The sequence below is a fragment of the Phacochoerus africanus genome, chromosome 11 (assembly GCF_016906955.1).
Source record: "Phacochoerus africanus isolate WHEZ1 chromosome 11, ROS_Pafr_v1, whole genome shotgun sequence".
NCBI lineage: Eukaryota > Metazoa > Chordata > Mammalia > Artiodactyla > Suidae > Phacochoerus > Phacochoerus africanus.
In genome coordinates, this window is record NC_062554.1 from 106327908 (window position 1) to 106351392 (window position 23485).

General features: G+C 45.0%; 1 protein-coding gene across 1 annotated transcript in view; it reads right to left on the minus strand.

Moving 5' to 3' along the window:
* Positions 1-23485, minus strand: part of COG5 (component of oligomeric golgi complex 5) — a 272865-nt gene that overhangs the window by 3912 nt on the left and 245468 nt on the right. Inside the window, 4 exon segments of the mRNA XM_047754267.1 lie at positions 4071-4150; positions 4561-4687; positions 15327-15403; positions 21130-21367. Coding sequence (XP_047610223.1) covers positions 4071-4150; positions 4561-4687; positions 15327-15403; positions 21130-21367 — 522 coding nt within the window.

Sequence of the window (23485 nt, forward strand, 5' to 3'; positions counted from 1 at the left end):
TTAGTGTTTATTCATCAAAAACACCATCAGAACTATGAAGAGAAAAAAAATTAAAGCTGCCATCATCCCACGTAAAATCAGAGCAAGATGTTTAAGCAATTATCATATTACTCCATTTGCTTGAGCAAAACATCACCTTTCTTGGAAGTCAGGCCAAGCATTATATAAGAGTCTCAACTCTGATTTGTATCCAAAATAGGAAGATTATTAAAGTTACCCTTATTGACAAAAAAATTAGTACAGGAATTACGCAAACAATTTGTAGAGGAAGGGCTTGTGGTAACACAGTAACACTGCCCAATGTGATATTAAGTAACCAAGGGGAGGTTTTATGGAACACAAAATGATTTTTGTCAGGTATTAAATATCAGTGTGCTTGGTACTGAAATACATAAATACCTCAACCACTGCGAGGTGCCTTCATAGGTCTTTCCTGGCTCCACCCTCCCCTTGGTCCCATCTCAGGGACCCAGTTCCCAGAACCGGTAGGTGTCTTGTGCCAGGGGAACACCACGAGGAGAGGCCACACCTTACCCTCCATCAGCAGGGACCGTGTGGTTCCACAGAAGCACCGAGGAGCCAAGGGAACGGTGCCCAGCTTGTGGGCCCTGGACAGGGCAAGGGGTCCAAGAATGCACAGACTGAGAGCTGTCTGAGAACTGTCTGGATGAAAAGTGCTAGAAAGCAAATAAAGTCTAAGCAGTTTTGACACCATAAAGGTCTTCTGCTCAGACTCAGGAGAAGCAGAGGGTAAGGAGGCCACAGTAAGAAGAGTTGCTGCTCCACTGCCAATACCAAGAGTCAGTCCTACCTCTTCCGCAGTTCGGCATCAAAACCTCAGTCTTCATGTTTGCTGAGAACACGTTCAACCCCTGCAGACCCACAGGTGCTGCCCAGGCTGCCCTGCCCACCCCCGCCCCGGGCCAACACGACTGGTGGGGTGGAGGAGGTACCACCTTCCCCACCAACCCCACTTGGCCCCAGGATCAGTGATCACTCTGCTTTGAAAAATTAACTTCACGAGCATCCATTCAAGCTCCAGAGAAATACCTGGTGTCAAAAGGAAGCAGAGAGGAAGGCGGAGGAGAGTCCATTACTTGCCATTTGTTCCACAGCAGTGGCTGCGCCCCCAAGGACCTGCCCTACTTAAGACAACATGTCCAGCCGGAAGGAGCAGAGGCGGGTGCGGCAAGGGCTGCCCCCAGAGCCAAAGCGACTTGCTGACATTTAAAGGGCAATACTCACCCGGGGTTTATCTAGAGGGGCAAGAAAGTCATCCAGCGGTGCTTCGGTATGCAGGGATGACGTCAGTTTTGCAGTAACAGATAAGAAAGAAGACCCTCGAGGACAAAGCTCCCCTCCTTGCCAAGAGCCGGGGCTGTGGCGGGAGCCCCGTGTGCTGGAATCCCCGGAGGAGGGCTGAAGTGGCTGCTCAGGCCAGGAAGGCTCTGAGAGCAGCCCTGTGTGGAGTGAAGGGCGGGCCTTATTCAAAAAGCCTGGGAGTATTTCTAAGCTTTTCGGTTGCTAAATACAGGCTTAGCAACAGCACGGCTGATCAAATCACTCAGGAGACATTTTTAAAGAGAAGCAAAAGAAAGAGATTTGTGATAGGCCCACAGCAGGACAACTGCTGCAGATGAACTCATTCCAACTTGTTAAGAACAGAAATGAACCCCGTTCAAGTAACTGAATCCTGAGTCCTCATCCATTACCAAGTGGGCTGCAGCTGAGCGCGTCTGTGGCACTCTGGCAAACCCAGACACTCACGCCCCCGTCAGCCCCACGCAGCCGCTTAGCCACCCCCAAAGCCTTTCAGGACAGGTTCCCCGGGGGGCCCTCCCCATTTCCTGGTCGGACCCTCACAGCTGGGAGGGTAACAGACGAGGGAGAGCAGGGTCTGGGCCACTCTCCTCTTTATCCGCACAGGCGCCAGGGGGCCAGGGGCTCCCCTGGACTCTGATCACCGAACCTGAGGACTCAGGGCCACTCCCAGAATCGGAGGGGCTGGTGTTCCTCAAGGACCTGCCAGCTTCCTTCCTTGGGGGAGCCCCTCCCCTGGCAACCAGGGCTCAGCCTTTTGTGCTGTGGAACTGCCTGGGCCAAGGTGAGGAATCCAGATGCTGGGTCCCAGCCCCGGAGATTCCCAGGTAGTCAAGGGTGTGGCCTTGACACCTGGATTTTTCCGGACTCTGCGAGTGAGCCCCACACTAGCTTGGAACTCGTCCTTCGCACTTGGGCTCAAGCAAAGGCTTGTCTGCAGCTGTGATCCCCAGATCAATGGCATTAGGATCCCCGGAAGAGCTGAGAATGGCTTCAAGGGGGATTTAAGAGGCACAGCTGACAGGCTTTGGAGAATGAGGGTGACAGAAGAGCTGAATGGTGGCTTAAAGGTTTTCAAGCTTGGCTGGATATAGGTGACAGTGACACCCCAACCAGGACAGGGAGTTTAGGAGAATGAGCGGGTTTGAGAGGAAAGATGATTTGTTTTTAACATTTGGGGTTGCGATTTCTGTGGGACTTTGAGTGGTGATACAGGACAGCAAGTGTGCTGGCCTGAGGCCTGGGGCGACCAAGGTGAATGACAGACCTGGGAGCCAGAATCATGGGTCTGAGTGAGCTCACCAGGGACCCAAGTCCAGACCAAATGTGAAGGAAAAGGGCCAGAAACACTGCAGGAAATGAGGACATTTCAGGAGTGGGCAGAAGAAGACAGCCTGGCAAATGAGACTGTGGGAGAAAAACGGCCACTGAGGTTAGAAGAGACAGACGACCCTGGTGTCGGGGAAGACCCAGGAGGGCAGGGCCACCTTGGTCTGCTCGTGTCCTCAGGGCCTACCTGGCCCACAGCGGAACTCTGTAAACATGTGTGCACTCAGTCACTGGCTGAGGAGGTTTGAGAAGGCAGTGGTGTCATCTCGAGACAAGCTGTACCCAACTTTTGGATTTGGAGGCCAAAAGGTCTCTGGAGATTTTGAGAGGAATTTCGGAGGAGAATGGTGATGGAAATCATATGCCTAAAAAGTCGTGTGTGGCAGTGGAAGCATCGCACCCCGAGCACAGTGTGTGTGTGTGTGTGCGCACGCACATGTGCATAAATGCACTTGAGAGGCACCGGGCTACTGGGTATCCTTGTTTTCTACAAAGAACTGTATCACGCTGACTCACATCTGTGCTCCCCCACTTCAGTAACTGCCCCGCGTGGAAACAAAGCAGAACGTGGAGCCAAGATGTAAGGCAGCAGGACCGTGTGAGGCCTTCCCAGAACACAGCCCCACCCGTGCCCTCTGCCTGCCTTTTTTTTTTTTTTTTTTAAAGTACAGTTGATTTATAACATTGTGCCTTTTGTCTGCAGAAAAACCTTAGTCAAAGAATAAATTTAATCAGAGAAGTGAGAAAATGCAGAAAGAAAGGAAAACAGTCAAGCCAAGACAAAATGATAGTTTGGCCAGGCAACAAAGTCAAGGACCTTTAGTTCCTCCTCAAGGGCTACGTGCTTGGAGCTGTTCTGCAGCTACTGGAGCCCCACCAGGTGGAAGAAGTTAACTGTACGCTGCCCACAAGCACGACTGGAACCAGAAGGTTGGATGCTGACTCTCAATTACCGCAGCCCCAACCAATCAGAAGATGGTCCACAGCAGACCACATCCTGCTCCTTGAACACTTAAGATGCCTCGCTGTCCCCTCCAGGAAGGGACACAGTTTTGAGGCTATGAGCATGCTATGGCCCCCTTTGCCTGGCAAAGCAATAAAGCTATTATTCTTTTCTTCACCCAAAACTGTCTGTGGGATTTAATTCAGTGCCAGTGTACAGAGGCAGGGTTTTGGCAACAAAGGCAAGGTGTCTTTTATGGCTGAGGTTTACCAAACCAGAAGTGCATGGTTCTCAGGGCTGCCTCCAGCCGGGAACACCACGAGAGGGCATGTGAGAGACAAAGACAACAAAACCCGGCTGCCCAACAGCTCCCCCTTCAGCACACCCCCGCCCGGAAGGAGCACCCCACAGGCACCCTACTCCTTGCTCCTCCCATGCCCTGCCCTGGGCTTCAGGGCTCAGGAACATGTGGCTTTACCTGATGAGGAGGAGCCTGTCCTTTTCAGAGGGATGATCATCCAGCCACTGGGAGAAGCGTGCGTGGGACCACTCCGCCCTCTGCAGGATGAGACCCAATCAGAGGAATGAGCACCCCAGGGTTCAGAGGACAGCCCCGGGGTGAGAGGACCCCAAACACCTGCCCTGGCAGCCCTCCTCACACCCTCCTGCCTCCCAAAGGGCCTTCCCGATGTGCCAACTGAGGGTGGGTCACCCCACCTCCGTCAAAAAAGCTTTAGGAACACAAACGACTCGTGTCACTATTATTGAAAGGGCTAATTTTAGATGCCTCAGATGATTTTTACTCTGCGGAGACAGTAGCAGCTGGGCAGTGGGATTTTCCTTCCTTAATCATTCACCGCCCAGATTAAATAAGGCAGGAGAAGGCCAAGGCACCTTCGGCAAGTAGGCGCCGCACTACTAGCCTCAGAGGGAAGATGCCTACGAGGGTTCTGGCTTCACTTCTTTACCTGGAAGGGAGATTTCAGCTCAGCAGGTGCTCTTGTGAACAAAAACTGAATAATGATGCTGAATGGAATAACATCCCCCACTGCAGGACTGCTGGCCATGTGTTCACTGGTCTGGAAGAGCAGTGGTCTAAAAGAAGGAAAGACAGAAGTTATTTCATGCTGTGCAATACGGAAAGAGGTGATTTGGTAGAAGACAGCCTATGAGTAGACTCTAACTGCACAGTAGGGGTATAGCAGCGTGCTATGCAGTAGAAGGACAAACGCCACCATTCTTCCTAGACTGGCTAATTCTCAACTGTTTCTGAACCCCTTGTTTAATCCAGACACACACAGACACACAGACACACACACACGCAGGCTGACCTGCTAAAATCAAAGCATACCCTTAAAGCTTTCAAGCAGTTACAACTAAGGGATTCTTACGGTGGTCAAAACTTTCAGCTTTCATTTTATATAAAATGCTTCCTTGGACTATAATGTGGGTAAATTCACACATTTTCTACACAATGTTCAAAGGGCACTTATGTCCTTGTATCTATGAAATCACTACCTCACTGAACATCCCTTCATACTCGTACACCGTGTGTCTGCGTAACCCCATCCATGCAGGCACGCCTCATTTTATGGGGCTTTGCAGATACGGTGGGGATTTTTTTTTTTTTTGTCTTTTTGCCATTTCTTGGGCCGCTCCCGCGGCATATGGAGGTTCCCAGGCTAGGGGTCAAATCGGAGCTGTAGCCACTGGTCTACGCCAGAGCCACAGCAACTCAGGAACTGAGTCGCGTCTGCGACCTACACCACAGCTCACGGCAACGCTGGATCCTTAACCCACTGAGCAAGGCCAGGGATGGAACCCGCAACCTCATGGTTCCTAGTCGGATTCGTTAACCACTGCACCACGACGGGAACTCCTGATTGATTTTTTTTTTTTTTTAACAAATTGAAGGTTTGTGGCAACCCTGCATTGTCAGATGATGGTTTAGTATTATTTTTTTTAACAATAAAGTGTTTGTTTTATGTACAAGTGTTTATGTACAATTGTTTATTTTAGACAGAAAGTTACTACACACTCAGTATAGTATAAACATAGCTTTAATGTGCACTAGGAAACCAAAAACTTTGGACTCGCTGTATTGTGATAGTTGCCTGATTGCAGTGGTCTGGAACCAAACTGGGGATGTTTGTGCCCTTTATGAAACCTGCAAGCAAATCTACACTATTACCAATCACCTTGTCAAAAGGCTAGCAAGCAGAATTTGACGCTTTTATTGACCCCTCCTTGGCTGTGGGCTCAGAGGGATAAGAGTTAATTACAGGCCAAGTTGTAGAGGCTGAATCTCAAGAGGTAAGACGGCGGCCACGTCTCCTGACAGAGCAGCAGCGACTGTGAAGCGTGTAGAACAGCTCTGCACCCTCTCTCTTCAGCCCCCGATACTCACTCCAGTCTACAGCAGAAGGCCTGCACAAACTGGAGACCACTTCTACGTCACACTGATGGTACGGTTTGATGCCAAGAGTCGGGAGTGTTCTCAACAGACAGCTGGTTCTGGTTGGATCCAGAATATTACCAGAAAGACTGTCTTTATATGAACTATTCTAAAAGTAAAACTTATCCTTGGTGAGGACTCTTCTAATTGCAACTGTTTTGTAAGATAACATTATTCAATAATTTATTGCCTTTAGCGACAGTGGGCACATTTCAGTTCGCCAGTGTTGCCTGCCACCCACCAGCCATCCAGGCGGCTCGGAAGCAGGTCCCCCGTGAGAGCGCGATGAAGGCGCCCTATGGCTGCCTGTGGTGCACCTGCCAGGCCAGTCATCTCAGAAGCTCTTCCATGCGGCAGAGCTTCAGGCAGTGCATCGGACACCTCATCACGGAGGAAACATTGCTGAGGGGGTTTGGGTTTTGCCTGCAGGCATCCCTGCGAGTCTTTCCCTGGGTGTGGATGGCCCTGTTTCCATCTAAGCAAACCTCCTAGTTTTAAAAACCGCAGCAAGGGCTGCCACAGACATATGGCCCTTACAGTATGCCAGGCATTGCTTTAAAAGCTTTATAAATGTGAACTCCAAACAACCCTGTCAGGTAGGCACTGCTACATCCCCATTTTAAAGATAGACAGACGGAGGGGAAGAGAGATTCAATAAAGGCTAGGAAAGGGCACAGCACCAACTCACACCTGGGCAGCCTGGCTCTTCATTCTGCCAGGCCATCATCTGTAGCAACAACTCATCCTGTTTTTAGAACAGACTTTTTTCTCGGCGAGAAACAAACACCCCTGGAGAAAGTACAACTTCAAACTGTCAACAACCCCTACAGGAAAACCTATGGGAAAAAATGAATGTTTCCAGGACACCATCTGAAGGCCATGCAGCTGGGAGTTCCCTGGTGGTTAGGACTTGGTGCTTTCACTGCTGCGGCCTGGCGTTCAATCCCTGGTCTGGGAACTGAGAGCCCACATCAAGCTACATGCCATGGCCACCCTTCCCCTCCCCCCCCGCCCCCCGCAAAAAAATGTGAAGGCCATGCAGTTATTATCTCTTTAGGTACCCCAAATTATCTCCTTGGGTCAAGGTGTCCCCCTAGTCGCCTCTGTACTTGAACATATCATCCCAGCCTCTCTTGGAGATATATTCACCCGGCATGACCAGAAGAACCTGTGGACCAAGGAATGGCTCTGTCTTAAAAGCTTCTGGACGCTGACTCTGGGTGAAGGGGATGAGGCAGTACCCAGCTCCACTTCCCACAAACTGTCCCAGAGGAGACGGTGAACACCTCAGAGCCCAAGGTCCAGATTCAGCCCAGGGCCAGGCACCCACTGACGTGGCTGCACCCATGTCTGAGCTCTATGAGGGAAAGGGCTGTGGGGGCTGGGGCTCCTCCTAAAGGCCTGGCTGGCCTGAGAGGCCACCCTGAGGGATGTGGGGGGACGGAGAACTCATGCCTTCACTTGTCTCCTGGCTGTCCCTGGTCCTGTGACACAGTAGGATTCATCTTGAACCCGAATTCATGACATGAGGAGACGCGGGGGGAGGGGTCAGCCCTGTATGGCAGCCCTCAACTTACTGAAGAGCAGCCATATGGTATCCTTTCTGCCTTGATGACAGCAAACTGCCGAAAATTTCTGTCCCCAAACTCTCTCAGTGCTCCCTATATGAAATCCGTGTACATATGCCTTAGATGAGTTACTAAGAAACACTGAACTTTTTCCTAAGAGTTGGTCTATTTCCTTCCTCCTGAAAATGAGAATTACATGGCTAATTCTGTTCCTCTTTCATCTTTGGCTTTAGGAAGTTTAAAGTCAAATCTGAAACTTACGTATAGCAATTAAATTAGCTTTATGGCTTGAATATTTGTGTTTTTCTTTTTTTCCTTCTTTCTCTCTCTCTCTCTATATTTTTTATTTTTGGCTGCACTCACAGCATGCAGAAATTCCCACACCAGGGTTCAAACCCATGCTGTAGCAGTGACAATACTAAATCCTTAACAACTAGGCTACCAGGGAACTCCCTCCTTCAATATATTCTTTTTTCTCAACTTTTTTTTAGGGCTGCACCAGCGGTATATGGAGGTTCCCAGGCTAGGGGTCCAACCAGAGCCGCAGCCACTGGCCTACGCCACAGCCACAGCAACTCGGGATCCGAGCCGTGTCTGCAACCTACACCACACCTCATGGCAACACGGGATCCTTAATCCACTGAGCGAGGCCAAGGATCGAACCCGCAAACTCAGGGCTGCTAGTTGGGTTCACTAAGCACTCAGCCATGAGGGGAACTCCTTCTTCAATATATTCTTGATGAAAACTGCAAAAATACAAGGGCAGAAAGGGGAGAAGGATGGAAAAGAGGGAGGGAGACGGTGGGAGAGAGGAAGGATCTGTGACGCCCGGCAGCCCAGCTGAGCTACGCAAGGAGCCTGCCCAGGACAGGCCTGGTAGAAACCAGCTTATTTTGAAATAGGGTCTTTTGATCAATCACCTGTCCATCTGGAGTTCTGAGTCACAGCTGTTACTTTTCTGCCAAGACCAAATCGTCCACTCTAGCCGCTAAGAGGACCGCCAAAAGAGCCACGGAAAGCAAAACTGGATCTGATTATATACTATGCGTCGCTGACATAATTACTTATGCACATCAAATGCAGACATTTTGCTTCTGGTGCCTGTTTTAATAGGCTGAAAAAACAGAGCATGAAAACCTCCCTTCTCCCTGATTCCAGGTGGAATCTGAAATACCAGCAAGTTAAAAAAATTAATCACCATCTGAAGTGATACAAGGAACAAAAGGAAATTAAGGTGCTATGAAACGCAGATACCCCAAATGCCACAAAATCATTCTTAAAGACCAATACTCAAAATAGCAACACTTTCAAGGTGAATCTTTACAGGCAGCTGGTGGTCTTAATTAATCAAGTATTAGGCCCCATCAGAAAAAAATTCTATTTCTAGTCGGAGACCTCCACATTGAAGTGAGCCACAGCTGTGGAGCTGGCGGGCTTCTGCCAAGGCCAGTTATGAAGTGAAGGAAGAGTAGAGTCCTTCCCGGTCTGCAACCAGCATCAGTGGTGACCTGCACCGCTGGCCACTACCTCTGCTCCGAACCTGGGGGGCAGCCAGACCACTGAGAATGTGCCCTGAGATCTGGAGTCAGCAGAGAAGTGAGGGGGGCAGGGTGGAGAGGGCCCAGGACTCCCCCCTGCACTGGACACAGTGGGGCTTCAGAGAGAAGGGAAGAGGCCCCGATATGGGGGCAGGAGCGGCCGTGGGTGTGCCAGAAGGGATGGGGAGGAGGCTGGTGACCAGGGATGAATCAGGGCTTGGGACAGGGGTGAGGGCCCCCCAAGATGCCAGTCCTGGAGTCCAGGCTGTCGGTCCCAGTGGACCAAGGCGGCTTCAGGCAGTCCTCTTCCAGGAATAAGAGGGCACATCTGGCTCAAGATTCCTGAGGCATCTCCCGGAAGCCTGTGGGCGGCGGAAGACAGGGAGATGGGGCGTTTCGTAGCAGGAGGTCACCACCACAGTGGGGAGTTTAGATTCTCTTCAACATTTTCTGACCTTTTCCTGAACGATTCAGTTAAGGACTCGCAAGCTGCTCTAGGAACAGCTGAGTGAAGACGAAGGGGAGCTTCTGGAATAAGCTGTCCAGTGCAGGGGTCAGGAGCACAGGTTCTGGGGTCAGGCAGCCCTGGGTCTGAAACACAGCTCTGCAACTCTCACACATTTTTCAGATGTGCAGCCCTGAAAACTCGGCCCCCTCAGCCTCGACCCCTTCCTGGGGGTCATCCATCCCAGGCTCTGAGCTGCACTTGTGAGGGCAAACTGAGAAAATACCAGCACAACATTGAGTGCAGGCTTAGCAAAATAAACCATCACATCATGACTGCTGGAATGAAAACGCTAACACACGAAATCTCCTGTCCTCCTAACTGACGCAGGTGCTCCCAGCACTGCCTAAGAGGAGGCAGACAGCAAAGCACACCAAGCCCCAGAGGTCGCCGCCTCTGGCCTCAATGCTGACATCAGAAACTCAGCGTTAACCACGCAGAAACCTTGGGGAAATCATTACTGCAGGGGCTGGATGAAGTGGAAAGAAAGCACTGAGAGCACCGGAGGGGAGCTGAGTGCAGGAGGTGCTCTTGGGGGAGCGGCAGAGATGCGCGCCCTGCAGCCCTGCAGGCAGGGTCAGTGCACCATTTGGAGCAGCGCCTGACTGCGGCTGTCAACTGCAGACACGGGAAACGCTCAGAGTCCTATAGTTAAGGTCGCCTTCCTGCTGGCTCTGGTCTCCCAGCGCCCCTCTCTCCCTAACATCTATCACAACAGCCCAGATCTCCTGAACTCTGGTGCTCTTTCATGACATCATGAAAAGGAAGCTTCTGGCAGAGCAGGCGGTGGACATGACTTGGGGATGGGGGGCTGGGGGGGGTGGGGGTGGGGGAGGTGAAGGTGAGAGGCCTCCCGAAGGCAGGGTCTGGCTCTTCCTGTCCTCTGCCCCACACCCATCTGCCCTGACAGGGGGAGGCAAAAGTAACCTCCATCCCTGACACTACCTGGGGGACACTGTCCTGCTGCAGAGGGGTGGACAAGGAGGGGGCCTGGTGCGTCTTGTGTACAATGCAAACCACACAGGGCCAAATCCCTAAGATCGAAGCCTTCCAAAGGTGCACTCTCTCCAGCATAAGAAAAGATTCCTGCTGCCTGAGAAACTCTCAGTAGACAGTAAAATGTAAATATATGCAAGACGCTTGCTGGCCTCATTAAAAGAGAGTCCACCAACATTGCCATCAAGGAGAAGTGCTCTGCGACAGATGGCTGCCTGATGGGGGAAGGGCAGGCTGCTAAGGTTGGGGTGTCCCTGTGTGTGTGGGAGGGGCGGGGGCGCAGGGCTGCACCTGGGGCCTGGACTGGAAGGGTCCCTGCCTGGCACTGTCACTCTCTCTGGCACTGGGTCCGCTGCCTCCTCCTGCAGCCACTGCCTCTAAAGTTCTGGGTTTTGGTCATTTGGCTGCCTATATTTCTTGCCCCCCCACCCCACTGTATCATGTTTTAGCATATTTTATATTATTTTTAGGCTCCGCTGTTATTTTCAAATAGGAGAAACAATGCAAGAGGGATTGTTAAATATATACAAATATAAAACAAATATACAACAAGCAAAGTACCAAATATAAAACAAATATACAAAAAAGTACAAATATAAAACCAAAGTACCAAATTTGAAAAATACAGAAAACCTCTGAAGGAAAACTCACTGGTAACAATGCTACTCTCCAAAGGTAACATTCTGAGGTTTATCCTTCGCTTTTCCTCTCTCCACATACACGTTACTGTTTTTAAATCAGTCAGGCTCCATATCATACATACTGTGGAGCAGCCTGTTTTTCCATTTTGTGATGCAGTAGGAAGTATTTTTCATATTATGAGATATTAAATAACAACATCAAGTTATGTTAATGGCTGCGTACATATATTTTTTTCTTTTTTTAGGGCTGCACCAGCGGCACATGGAGGTTCCCAGGCTAGGGGTCAAACTGAAGCTGCAGCTGCCAGCCTAAGCCACAGCCACGGTAACATGAGATCCGAGCCGTGTCTGTGACCTACACCTCAGCTCACAGCAATGCTGCATCCTTTAATCCACCCAGCGAGGCTCACGGATACCAGTCGGGTTCATCACCCACTGAGCCACAACGAGAACTCCTGCAACTGCTCAGGACTAATTGTGGAGAAGAGACAGATCTTGTAAGAAGTTTTTGCAGGTAGCAAATTAAGGGCCTAGAAATGGGTTACTGGAATAAAGATGCCTCTGTACTGATTTTCCCCTCTCTCTAGGAAGGAATTCTGGAGGACCTCCACAGGGGTAAGAGTTCTAAGTCAATTCCCCTCTTGGGTTAGGACAACTGCAGAGAAGCTGGCAGGGCCAGGGCCTTTCCCGGCAACATTTACAGCAGAGGCAGCCTTACCGGCATCCCTCTTCTCCAAAGATAGGGCCTGGAACCTTTTGAGACTAGGGCTAGGTTTGAACCCCAGAAGAGACTATGCTTTCATTTTATTTTCTGATCGATTTAATCCTAAAGCCTGTATCAAATAGTTGTCTAAGACCTCTCAAACAACTGAGAAAGTGCTAGAATCAATCCAAGAGATTTCTGAAGGTTCAGTATCTTTGTGGGAATATACTGGTAGATATAAATCTCTGTCAGAATTTTTCAATGAATTCAAGATATGGAGAAAGCAAGACTCGATGACTCTATATATGTGCCAAGGCCTTGGGAGTTGAGGGTCTGCAGAAAGAGCTCAGGGTACCAGAGTCGCTGGATAAAAAAGCATAAATCTTTGTAGGTAAAGGAACAAAACTCTGTCTTCCTTCCTCACCACAGCAGCTGAAGTTCGAGTCAAGAGCCCTCTGAGAAAGGTGTGAAACTGCTGGATGCCAAACATGAGTGGGTTGTGAAACCAACTGAATGGACTCAAATAACCAATGAAAAATATCAGGGAATATCACATGAAGAAAGAGTAATTACTTTTAAATCAACTATAATAAAGAAAAAAAGAGTAATTACTGTTTCATGGAATACATGTGGGTTGGCATGGGTTTAAGTGTGTATCTATGCAAGTATATGCAGATAGTAACATAAAATATCTCTTACTGTAAGTCATGGTCAAATTTTTGAAATACACCTAGATTGACAATTGCCTCATGAAGAAACCAGCTATAAAGAACACAGGATTTTAAAGAATTATACACTAACCAATCATTATTTCTTATTCATTAAATAGATACTAGAAGGTGTCACTATTCAAAATTTAAATACTCCCTTTTTTTTTTTTAATTGTTATTTCCCCCAGCATACATCCCCCTCCTCCACTGTACAGCACGGGGTTAAATACTCCTTTTAGGATCGTTTTTTTTTTCGTGTGAAAATTGAGGTTGACAGAAAATTTTAAGTGACTTAAAATAGAATTGTTCTTATGTGAAACCCTCAGAATGTGTAGCTGCATACTGTGACACAACTTTAAAAGTACTTGGATAAAGGCCATCTCGCCTCAGCAAATGGGAAGATAAGTACTATTTTAGTACATACACAGAATAAACAACTAAACATGGGAGCCAGGACTATCAAAAATAATAGCCTATTCTTAAAAGAGCAAATCCCAAAGCACAGCTTTTCCCATACCTTTTAAAATAACTAGGTGGTTAATATTCTCCAGCTCACTAAGATCCTCAGGGCAGAATTTTATCATCTGGGACTGCCGTGTTACCATCTTACTCAAAGTAAGTGACTTTGCAGGAGTTTTATTAAGGTTATCTTTACGGTACATACAGAGGACTGGTGGATCAGTAACCTCAGTATCCCTTAATCCTTCAACCTGTCCATATTTCATTGTTCCAAACCTTAAGAGTGCAACAAACTATTTAAATACTTTATAAAAGGTTTGAGCTCATCCAAAGAAGGTATCTGAAAATGCCTGAGATCCCACTTTCAGTTTTTTTGAAATCCAACTCTGTACAGATGGGCATTTGAGAAAAACAATTCAGTCTCTTATGTTGGAATTAAACAAACAAACAAAACAAACAAACAAACAAAAAACAGCCAACTATGCCAATTACAGATAGGCAAAGTAAAAGATAAGCCTCCACTTTCGATCAACAACCCTGGGTTCTTACATTTCAAGAGACCTTATATCTGAATTTTCTACCAAAAGCTTGGATGACTTCAGGTGTGACGCAATCGTTTAAAGAACATACGGCTTACTCCTCTAGCTTCTAGTACCAAGAGAGTCAGTTTATAGAAAGTCACATGCCTGGACTCTCTTACCTGCCTTTTATAAAGAAACTTTCACAAACCGTTAGGCTCTTGGATATTACAGGTAAGTGAAATTAAGGCTTCCCATCTGGTAGGGTATGCTCAGAAAATGGCCATAAGTACTGCGTCAATCCACCAGGCCCTCGGGGATGGTCATCTTTTTGTGTGTATACATTTGCTATGTGTGTCCTGATGTGAAAAAGTTTGGGAAATCTGGCCTATGGAATAAATAGCCATTGAAAAATATCTTTTTATCTTCTAAAATCTTATGCTTAAGACCTGGTCATTCAGCTTTTTAATATTCTTTAAAATTTTGGTCGGTAAAAAGCTTATCCAAGCATTGAACACCGAAAAGGATTTTTCTGTTAAATTTAGCTCATGAGTTTGAATTAACTCATTCTTTTTCTTTTTGAACTAGTTTCTAGGAAGCTCAATCCTATATTCTGTGCTCAACTAACATTAGCCATCTTTTTTTTTTTTTTTTTGTCTCTTGTCTTTTTGCCATTTCTTGGGCTGCTCTGGCGGCATATGGAGGTTCCCAGGGCAGGGGTCTAATCGGAGCTGTAGCCGCTGGCCTACGCCACACCCACAACCCACACCACAGCTCACAGCAACAACGGATCCTTAACCCACTGAGCAAGGCCAGGATCGAACCCGAAACCTCATGGTTCCTAGTCGGATTCGTTAACCACTGCGCCACGACGGGAACTCCTACATTAGCCATCTTTAACCTAAGTCATATAGTCATTCCCTGAATACCTTAATAGTTTTGTTATGGAATGCAACCTATAATCTTTTGAGAAGTAGACTGGGTTGGATACAATAAATGAACAAGTAAAATTTTCAGAAAAATATGTCTGTGTAATTATGAACTGCCTGGTATTCAATATGCTCAATATATTTCGATAAAAATGGAGGACTTTTAAAAAATCCCCCTAGAGAGAGCATAATAAAAAAATTTACCAGCTCAATCTTGTGAACTGTCACACACACAGACACATCACTGCATATAGTTCTATATAAGTTTCTGGTTTTATTTTTTTGTGCCGGGGGTGGGGGTGGGATGGGGAGAACCTGCAGCATACGGAAGTTCCCAGGCTATGAGTCTAATTGGAGCTGTAGCTGCCGGCCTACACCAACAGCCACAGCAAGGCCAGATCCAAGCCACATCTGCGACCTACACCACAGCTCATGGCAACGCCGGATCCTTAACCCACTGGGCAAGGTCAGGGATCGAACCTGCATTCTCATGCATGCTAATCAGATTCAATTCTACTGAGCCACAATGGGAATGTCCAAGTTTCTGGTTTTAAATAATAATTTTTAGGATAAATCATATGAAAATGCCATTGTTGTATGTCACGAAATGGTTGAATAATGGCAAATTCGTATAGTTCCCCAAGAATAGGAGCGGGTTTATCTGCTAATGGGATATGGAGATATTTACCGTGGTAACAGAACTAGGTCTTACCTGAATGACCTGAGCATTCGATAGGACTTTCCTAAATCAGATACTCTTCTGCAGAACGGACCCACAGCCAACTCCATCTGAAATATTAAGAGATACCCCAAAGCTTTATAAGTCAGAACCTTGAAGTAAACTGGGGGCACACCTGGATCACAGAAAGTTATAGTGTGTAGTAAATTAAATTTTGTCTATACTATGAGGCAAGTTTTGAAAGTCAAGTTTATTAAAAGGCAAGAACTTGGATAACTTTCACAAAAAGATGAGATAATTCCTTCAAAAAAATAGAAAAACATTTTTTGTTATGTAAGTGGAGAAAATTTAGATTTTTTTTCTTCCATTGAAAATCAGGAAAAGGAAGGTTTTCGAGACTGTGGGCCTGTACTTTAAGCAGGCATCACAAGCCTTTTTACATTAAACATAAATGATGACAGTTTTTACCAGGCTGGCTCAAGTGATAAGGCCCTGACTCTGGAGGCAGCACATCTGTGTCAGAATTCCTAACCTACGATGACAAGTTGTGTGGCCATGGACGCAACCTCTTTTAAGTTGCAAGGTCCTCACCTGTCAAAAATAGGTAATATCTTCCATAAAATTATGCAAATAAATTAATTTCACAAAGCATTAGGTGCATGGCATATAATAAGCACTTGTTAAATGCTGGCAATTATTATCAGTATTTTAGAAACTTTCCCCCTTTTAAATTGTTAGTGAATTAATTTGCTTCCTGACTGAAGAATTTAGCAACTAGTACTTTCACTTCTCTTTATTTTTCTCCTCTGACTGGAAATTTTATTGTCATTAACTGGAGTTTTAGAGGATACCTTTTCTTTGTCAATGCATATTATAAAATGTTTGCATAGTGGTTGTACTCAGATGATAAACCATTTCTCCATACTCGTTAAGATCAGGACAGTGGTAAAGAATAGTTTAGAAAATGTCTGAGAAAAGGCTGCTCCCTGATAAATCAGCATCTTTCTTTAAGAAAAACATAGGAAAAAAAAGGAAGAAAGAAAAAAAGAAAAACCTATGAAAGAAAAACGGGGTTTCTGTCCAACTGGCCACCTTTCTGAAGAACTGCTCACATCTTGCCACTGGAAGACTATACAGACCTAATCTTTCACTTATTTGAGAAACATTTTTGACTCTCAATTAATTTCCAGGTACCAAGCAAGACATGGAGATGAGAAGATGAATTAGATGGTCTTGCCTTCAAGGAGTGCTCCCAAATTTATCCAGGAGGGGGATATATATTTACTTAAACAGTGTAATTTTTTTTTTTTCCCTAAATTGTAAGAAAGGTACGTGTGTACATACATGGGCACACAGACACATTCTGATTATTATTCAGCAAAGTGACAAGGGTGAAATCAAATGTATGAACTGAGTATCAGGGGAGCCCTGAAGGGCTGCTTCCTCCTCCAGGTGGTCTTGAGGGTGACTCGTGACCAGTGACCAGTGAGTGAATTTCTCTCTTAGAAAACTCCCTAAAGTTCAAAAGAACAGGTAAATAAAAAGAGAAATCAGGAGTTTCCTGGTGGCCTAGTGGTCAGGGTTTGGCACTTTCACCACTGCAGCCTGGGTTGGATCAAGCCACTGCACACTGCAGCTTAAGAAAAAAAAAAAAAAAAGAAAAATCTGAGGAATAAAAGTCAGACTCTGCCCAAAAATGCAAAAGAGAGCAGCTTTGAGCCAATGGGTTATGGGCTGTTCCTTGGGACCTGTTTAGTGTACTCAGTGCAGTTTCTGGTTTCCCACTGAATGTGCCATTTGTTTTACAGTGAGCACAGAGTAAAAATGTGATTATCATGTACCTATGACTCTGTGTGTCGGCGTGCACTGCATATGTATAATGGTTTTCTACACACTGCAATTATGTTAAGTATTTTTCATGAAATGTTCTTGGCAATTTTTTTTTTTCACTTACTCTAGTGGGCTTCATCATCTTCAAAGATTAAACCAAACAACCTTGGCCTTAGCATTTGAGCAGGATTGAGCTAATACAAGTAAGTGGCTAGGACAAAATTATGATATCAGAGTATATGACCTTGAATGGCTGTGTAATCTATGGTGACTGCAGGAGACTTCTCCACTATAGGGTAATTTCAAAATGTTAAATGTTTAAAATAAATTTTTCATCCATAAAAGACCTCTAAGGTACTAAAAACTGTTTTCTTCTGCCAGAGTTCCATTAAACAATAAAGGCCGTGTTTCTAAAGGGCAGAAGTGTTCCTTTTAGAGGAGGTGACTCTGCAATTAGCTGTGGATACAAAAATGGCATCTGTGACCGCCTCTCCCCAGCTCTCCTGTTGGAGGGGGTGAACAGGCGGCTCTGCAGGCACGGTGAACTAATTACAGAGCTGCTCCTCACCCACCAGAGACATTTGGGTAACCACAGGGCGTCTCTGGATACGCCGAGGGCACTCCTGCCTGACACCGTTCAAGAGAAAAGGCAAGAGGAATCAGAATCTTGATTATTTGGGTTCTTTTTCCCCTAAATTTATAGTTTCAGGCAAAAAGCAAGACAGATATAAAGGTCTATTGAAAGGGCACTAGAAATAAATAGAAATTCCTAGGCGTACCCCTGAGTAAATTCAATGCCAACGTCAAAAGCCATCCTTTTCCTCAGGAAAGACATGAAATTGAGAGTCAGAGGGAAATGTGTGGTTCAGAGGGCAGTGTGGACAAGCCCCCAGAGAGATTCTGCATCAGCAGAGCCCCAGCAGCCTTGGACAGGCTTCGTGCTTTAGAGCTGCCATGGGATTAGGGTAAACACAGAGACCATGTGGTCACAGTAGGGAATTAATTACCAGGAGGAAACCACCTCATGCCCTGACCTGATTCCTAAGTGGGCTGTATGTAGGCACTGCCCTCACCGCGAACCCTCCAGATGGCACTCGGCAACAGCTTTCTCTTTCACCTGTGCAATGGTGCCACCGGGAGAAGCTAGGATTGTAAGAAATCTTTACCATGTATCATTAGCTGTTTTTGCAACTGGACTTTATGCTACATAATCAGCATTCCGAAACCTCCTCTGTTGGTTTCTTCTGAGGTCTTTCTCTGTTATTTATGCCAGAAGATAAGGCACTTTGATCAAAGAACTCTTTTCAAACCCACAGAGGATCTGTGTATTCTTAATTCCAGGGACCTCAACAGCTTTAATTTCAAATACAAATTAATAGAATTTTCAATAATTAGGCAGCCAAAAGGTTTTCCAGTCCCAGGTGATGCCTGCCATGAATATAAGTGTCAGGGTGGTGCCATTTAAGTGTTTCAACTCACTCCAGAAAAACACTTCCAGCCAAGGATGCAAGCTGAGGTACATTATCACATAATTGCAGTTGTGGGAAGAAACCACAATAAAAAAACCCAAAAAACCCCAAATTCCAATTTAACATTTTTAAGATATGGAGGGATGATGTAACAGCTGGATACTATTTGCCAAAGCCACTGGTCACAAATGCAATTCACCTTAGAAGTGCTTGCACCTGTCTTTCCTGTGCCCACACCCCTTAGGACCAGGGAACCACCACACAGTGAGTGGCACGATGTTCTGAAACAGGAACACTGTCCAGGAGTGAACCACACAGGCTGCAGCAAATAGGGTCACTGCAGGGCTAGAAAATATACTCAACACGGAGGGAAGGCTGTTTGGGTAAATGCAGTTCCTCTATAAAAGAATTGGAAAACAAAGGCTGCCTTGGAGCCTAGGTTAGTCATAATGATTGGTGGCTTTCATTTATCTTAATCGAAGAGACCTGAGAAAAGGTGTGGTTTACTGGGCAACATGGCTTAAGAAAGAAGCAATGCTGACTAAAATTTAAGCAAAGTGGGAGTGCAACCCTGCCCTACTTTGAGCAGGTGCTAGCTATAGAAGCAAGGGTTACAGGACCATGCTCTCCAGCTTTCACACGGAAACATATCATTAAAACAAAAAAACAAATTCAAAAAGGCTTTTTCCTGCAGCGCTCTCATTTTGGCCATCTCCTGCTCTGCTGCCACTCTAATTGGACTTGAAGTGCTGCCTCCAGGAAAGTGACTCAAGAACCAGCTGGAGCAGAATGCAAATAAACTGGTGGGGGAGGGAACCCAGCAGAGAGAAGAGAAAGGAAAAGAAAAACAAAATAAAGGAGGAAAGGGGAAAAGAAGAACAGACACCCATTTGAGTACAGCTCACAATGTTTTTAACAAATAAGAGCAGGTCTTGGTATAATACTGTCTTTTCATTTCGATAAGCAGCCTGTAACCCCAGTAAAAGGTTGAGCTGGAGTTCACCTAGAACAGCAAAATGTACAGATGCCTGAGAATTAAGTTGATAAATAAAGAGAAGGGCAAATGGAACCAGACCAATGGTAACACTTTCTATTTTCTTTCTTTCTTTTTTTTTGGTCTTTTGTCTTTTTAGGGCTGCACCCAAGGCACATGGATGGAGGTTCCCAGGCTAGGGGTCAAATCAGTGCTGCAGCTGTCCGCCTACACCACAGCCACAGCAATAAGGGACCCCACCAGAGTCTGCGACCTCCCCTGCAGCCTATGGCAACACCGGATCCTTAACCCACTGAGCAAGGTCACGGATGGAACCTGCATCCTCATTGATACTAGTCAGGTTCTTTAACTGCTAAGCCACCACAGGAACTCCAATATTTTCTATTTTCATGCTGAGGCTACTAAACACGTATTTCACAAAGGCTCTTTACTCTGACCTAGCAGTCTCAGGGGGTGAAAGTGACTAATTCTAGACCAAGTAATATGCAAAGAGCCCAGTTCTTGAAACATTAGGATATGTATCTGTTCCTTGCTGTAACCATCAGGTATGAGGGAGGGTCCACAACCATCACTCAGCCCTCCGGAGCCTTTCCTCGGAGCAGGAATAATGAACCAAGACTTGCTCCCAAATACACACAGAAGTAAAGTCGACACTTCAATTTGTCTCTGTTTATAAACAGGTAGGATCTGGCACACTACATAGGAATATTCCATTTGAGTAACTATTTAGACCAGCAAAGCTAACAGCTTTGAAAGCCTTAAAAAAAAATGAGCTAACCTTTGACATGCAATTTAAATATGAATTCTGAATCTTTTTAATGAAAGTAGATGTTCGAGGCATTTCTTCTTCTCTGATGTTATTCCAATGCTTTTAAAAAAAAAATCTGTCTACAGAACAAAGAAAAAAACCTTTCTATAAGAGCTGATTATGGTTTTGCTATTTAAATGTTACTCTACCTCATTCTTATTAGACAGCGTGGAATAATTTCGAGGGTGGCCATGCATAAGAAAGGTACTCTTATTTAATACAGGGAGAGCAAATAATTCACCTGGTCCTCTGTGCACATAAATTAATTAGAATGTCCCGGAATGTTGAACTGGCCACAGAGGACTACAGATGTGTTGAAGCTTTACGTGACAACAGACCGCCCCTTTCCACTATTTGAAGGATAAATTTCATGGCCTACATTATTTTCCAGCAACATTAATCAATTATTCTTATCAATACTGATGTGGTGGGACAGTAAAATAGTGAAAGAGCCCCATATTACATAAAATTGGTGAATGTTGCTTTACTGTGGAATGAGCTACCTTCAACTTAATCTTGAAATTCCAAAGATGCTTGATGATTCTTTTGTTAAATACAAAAAAAATCTGATATGAAAGTGTCTTTAAATTCTTTCTTTTTTTTAACCAATTAGGTTTGGATTTACTTTTCTTCATGTTTCAACTCTTTAAAACACTGAAGAATACAGAGTCTTTTATTTAACAGATAATATTGAGGCTGAAACTTTCCTCCCTTTGTAGCTGTGCATCTATTTACCTGTGCAAAATCAGCAGCAAGTCGCATTTTCCCACCTTCACCAAGAGGTCTTATGAGACTGGCATTGCGGATGAAAAGTTCAATGGCTCTTTGGGCAATGGCTTCAGTGTTGTCAAAGACGAAATCCGAGCACTCAAAGTGTTTAAAGTAGTCACTCATAACTCTGGCAATGAAACCCTGAAGCTCCTTCATGTAGAGAGAACAGGGAACATCAGGCTTTTCTGAGCCAGGGGATGATCTGCAAAAGAAAACACCAGCCAGGGCACTTAAAGACACTATGTGACTTTTATCTCCCTTCTTCCTGCTATTTCACTCCTAAGCAATTTCATTCCTCTACAGTAGAAAAGGCATTGTTTATTTTTGCTAAGAGTTAAAGCGCATAAAATAATGTTTAAATTACATTCCAAAGACTGTTTTAGGATGCTAGGAAGATGACTGAAGGAATCTTGGAGTCAATTTACGGACAATCTATGAAGAATGAGACAGCCAGCCATCTGTCTTAGATGATTCACTGAAATGCCTCATGCACTCTGACCTCCCAAGGTTTTTTGCAGCTTACAACTCGCCATCCGCATACATGTGGATGCAAAATGGAATACATCAATAATAGATAGTGAAATAGGATTTTACACTTTGTAGCAACAGAAAAATGCTGCCTTCCCCAAATTCTTGGCAAAGATAGCTCTGCGCTTGTGCTATTTAATCCAATCAGTCCAATAGTAGAATTCTGACTGTGGAACTGGTTATGTAACAATACACATGGTGTGCAATTTTTTCCTCCCAGATGATGTTTGGAAAGGCTTTAATTTGGATCAACAGATGATGCCAGCTGATGCTCCATGAAATACTATTTATAATTTATAAGTGTTTATAATTGCTTTTTAAAGAATATATGAAAAGAATGAGAAATATTTATAGGAAAGAAGAGTTATGCCAAAATTAGAAATCACCTGATATTAATTAGCTAGCCAATGAGCTCACTGGCTATAGACTGCTGAATCTTTTTCAAAAAATAACTGTTTCCATATTCTGAGAATGATGTAGAGAACTGGCAATGGTCTAGGGAAGAACAGCAGATATGATGCAAATGCCCAGAGCAAGAGACTGAGGTAAACTCAATTATTTTAAAATACAGCAATGGTCATTACAAGTAGGATGCTAACCAGAGGTCTTCCACTTCCAGAAAGCAGACAGAAACAGACAAAGCACATGACATTCCGGCAGGAGGAGATTCCATTCAGGTGTAAGAAAGAATGTCCTAACTATGGCCAGGCCATGGAGGAGACACAGTAGAATGCTGCCACCTGCCATTGTCATAAGGTGGGGTGCTGCCTGGTGCAGAGTACAGCAACACCTTAGTAAGTAGTGGGTGGCAATCTTTACATGGGGTTTGGTTTTGCCAAAGTCAGACCATCACGGCTTATCTTTATTCAGATTTTGTCAGTCCAAAAGGCTAGGCACCAAAAATTTTAAAAAGGACCAATCTCTTTCTAATCTTCTTATGCTTTTTCAAAAGCACTGTCATCATCTTGGTACGACTCTGGAAGATTGTTTGAAGAATTTTAATCTGGCCAAGAGATATGACTTCCTTGAGGTTTAGAAAACATACTAAAACAAGTTCCATAAGCATGTGTCCATATAAGTAAAACTACATATTAGACAAAATTCTGAAATACATATTAGTAATTCTCAGTGTGGATTAGAGGCTTGATTTTAAATTTATTAGAATATATTTATTTAGCAATTTTCTTGGCAATTGCTAAAGCTCAGTTTTCCCAATTATGTCAAAGCATTTAGTAAGAGGTTCTCAATTGATGTAGTGCCCGTAGGAAGCTGGGCAGAAATGTGAGGGTCTTTGTAACAAGGGCCCACGCACAGAGGCAGAGGGCAGGACTAAAGAAACGCATGCATGCCAAGTGTCACCAGTCATTCTGGGGTCCTCAGTGAGACTTTTTCATCTTTCAAAAGATACCTTGCTAATGAAATAAATGACATGAAAAATTAAAGGACAGTATAATAATCACATAATTTTTCTACAGACTAATGGCCAGAAATTTAATAAAGCATATCCTCTGTAAAACAACATAAATATACAGGATAGTTAAAAAATAGTTAACTATGAAGTAGGCATATAAAACGCATAGCTACACACTAATATATGTGTGTTTAGCTCTCTAGTATGGCTAATTTTTTAAATCACTCTAAGAATGTGCAAATAACTATTTCAAATTCTTTAGAGATAGTTTTCTAATATACTAAGTCAAAACCATTTTACTCTACTTAAAACATTTCAGTAAAGCCAGGAATTACGATTTTTTTTTTTCTTTTTAGGGCTGCACCTGCTGCATATGGAAGT